The sequence below is a fragment of the Punctularia strigosozonata genome, assembly GCF_000264995.1.
Source record: "Punctularia strigosozonata HHB-11173 SS5 unplaced genomic scaffold PUNSTscaffold_181, whole genome shotgun sequence".
Taxonomy (NCBI): Eukaryota; Fungi; Basidiomycota; class Agaricomycetes; order Corticiales; family Punctulariaceae; genus Punctularia; species Punctularia strigosozonata.
The window spans coordinates 1-2114 of NW_006767613.1; the positions used below are offsets into that span (position 1 = coordinate 1).

The 2114-nt window shown below is 63.2% G+C and overlaps 2 protein-coding genes across 2 annotated transcripts; both read left to right on the forward strand.

Annotated features, from left to right (window-relative positions):
- Positions 1-522: 522 nt before the first annotated feature.
- PUNSTDRAFT_139744 (uncharacterized protein) lies at positions 523-1668 on the forward strand (the record flags this gene model as incomplete). Its single annotated transcript, XM_007389471.1, has 2 exons — positions 523-1440; positions 1492-1668. The coding sequence occupies 2 exons, from the start codon at positions 523-525 to the stop codon at positions 1666-1668; spliced, it is 1095 nt and encodes a 364-aa protein (XP_007389533.1).
- A 59-nt stretch (positions 1669-1727) lies between these two features.
- On the forward strand, positions 1728-2051 carry PUNSTDRAFT_139745 (uncharacterized protein; the record flags this gene model as incomplete). Its single annotated transcript, XM_007389472.1, has 1 exon — positions 1728-2051. The coding sequence occupies one exon, from the start codon at positions 1728-1730 to the stop codon at positions 2049-2051; it is 324 nt and encodes a 107-aa protein (XP_007389534.1).
- Positions 2052-2114: the final 63 nt, after the last annotated feature.

Genomic DNA, 2114 nt, shown 5'->3' on the forward strand with positions numbered 1-2114 from the left:
TCCCCTATTTCGTTCCGTCGCTCGGTGCTCCTAGGGCCTCCGCACTCGACCGGCCTTCCTAGGCCGGTCCACCGGTCACGTGTCGGGCGCCCGAGGACCCTCCCCTTCTCTCATTGGACCATCTTTCGTTGCGTTGATGGATTACTCATCTACTATATAGTCGCCTGTCGCACCAGGGAGCAACCCAGAATTGTTCTCTCAGTTGCCTCCCTGCCTTGTGCGACAGGTATGTGTATTTCCCCTCGTATCCTTGTATATATACTCAGTTGCCTCCCTGCCTTGTGCGACAGCGTCTCCACCGCCGTCCCGGGGGATCCGCGCCGCTCCTAGGAGCTCCAGCGCGTACTCTGACAGATGAACAAGTCTCCACACTTCCCCTAGCGATTTCGCTCGCTGCCGGAAGGCCCTCGCTCGAAGTTCGCTCACGCCTCGCCGTTCCGCCGGCCGCCAGAAGCAACCTCTAGCGAACCCATACCATCGCACCGCCTTCATCCCGGTTTCCCCCGACTCGCCCCTCTCAGCATGGACGAAGATCTACCCCCCGCACCTCCTGCGGTGCCGGAGGCACCGCAGAATCAACCCGTACAAGCCGAGGAGGCCCCTCCAGAGCCACCGACCGTGCCGCAGCTCCTCGCGCGCATTGTCGCCATGGAAGGGTACCTCCACCAGGAGCGCGTCAACGCCACTATCAAGTTCCGTCGTCCTGACTCCTTCAACGGTACACGGTCTACGGCCCGGACCTTCCTGCGGTCTGTGAACGACTATCTCGACCACAGCCGCTGCGTCGACCCCATCCAACGCATCCAGTTCCTACTTTCGTACTGCCACGGTGGGACGGCTGGTACCTGGGCCGATAACATCTCCAAGATCCTCCGCGACCTTCAGACGGGCGTTAGGGAACCCGAGGAGGCTCCGGATTACCTTGCGTCCTGGGCCCACTTCGAACGCCACTTCCGCGCGGCCTTCGAAGACCCCAACCCCACCGCTACGGCCTTCAACAAGCTCCGCACGCTCCACATGGGCTCCTCGGTCGCCGAAGACTTCATACGCCAGTTCAAGAATCTCGCCAAAGAGGCCGGAGTCAGCAAGGACGTCTCTCTCCTTGCCACCTTCAAGCAGGCGATCCCCTCTCACTTCCGGATCGCCCTGGAGTCCACGCCTTTCGGACCCGACACTCTCCCTGAGTGGAAGGCCGCGGTCACCCGCATGGATCGCCGCCTGAGGGAAGCCAGCGCTGCACGACAGGCCGAGGCGTTCCGCCTGCGCCCTTCCCAGCCATCAGGAGCTCCTAGGGCCCCGCCTCGCCAGCCGACGCTTCAGACCTACGCTCCCCCGCGCACCGCCGCTCGCCCGCAGGTCGCGGCCCCCATCGCACCCGCCGCCCCGCGCTTCGCGCCTCCTCCAGGACCCCCGCCCTTGCCACCGGGCGTTCCTATGGACGTTGACGCCACACGTTGAGGAGGACAGCGCGTCTGCTACATCTGCCGTCAGCCTGGACACCTGGCTCGCGAATGCCCGCAGCGCGCTCAGATCCGCGCTATCGGACTCCCCGAGGACGTCCTGGAGCAGATGGACCTGATCGGGGAGATCTGGGTGGTCCCCGCAGACGAGGAGGCGGAGCCCCTAGGAGAACCAGAAGCTGAGAACCAGGAGGAGGATTTTGCGTAGGGTCGTCTGCAAGCGCGCTGCAAACGACCAATAGATTCGCTGTATTGCCTGAAATCATTATGCCGGCCCCCGAGCCGATTTATCATATATCGCCTCGAGTACAGCAAGTCGCGCCTTCCTCGGATCCTCCTCCCTTTGTCTACGTTCTCGCCGGTGTCTCCGGACGCTCCCGAAGCACCGAACTCCCCCTCCAGCTTCAGGCCACGGACTCAGGTCACAAGTTCGCGGTCCAAGCCCTCCTCGACAGCGGTGCTACGGGATGCTTCATCGACAACGACCTCGTGCTTCGCCATCGCCTCACCACCAAGCGCTCCCTCGCGCAGTCCCCTGTCTACAACGTCGACGGTACCCTCAACCACTCCGGGGGATCCGTGAGACCGTGACGTGATCATGCACTATGGCGATCACTCGGAACGCGTCACCCTTCGCCGTATGCTCCTCGGACG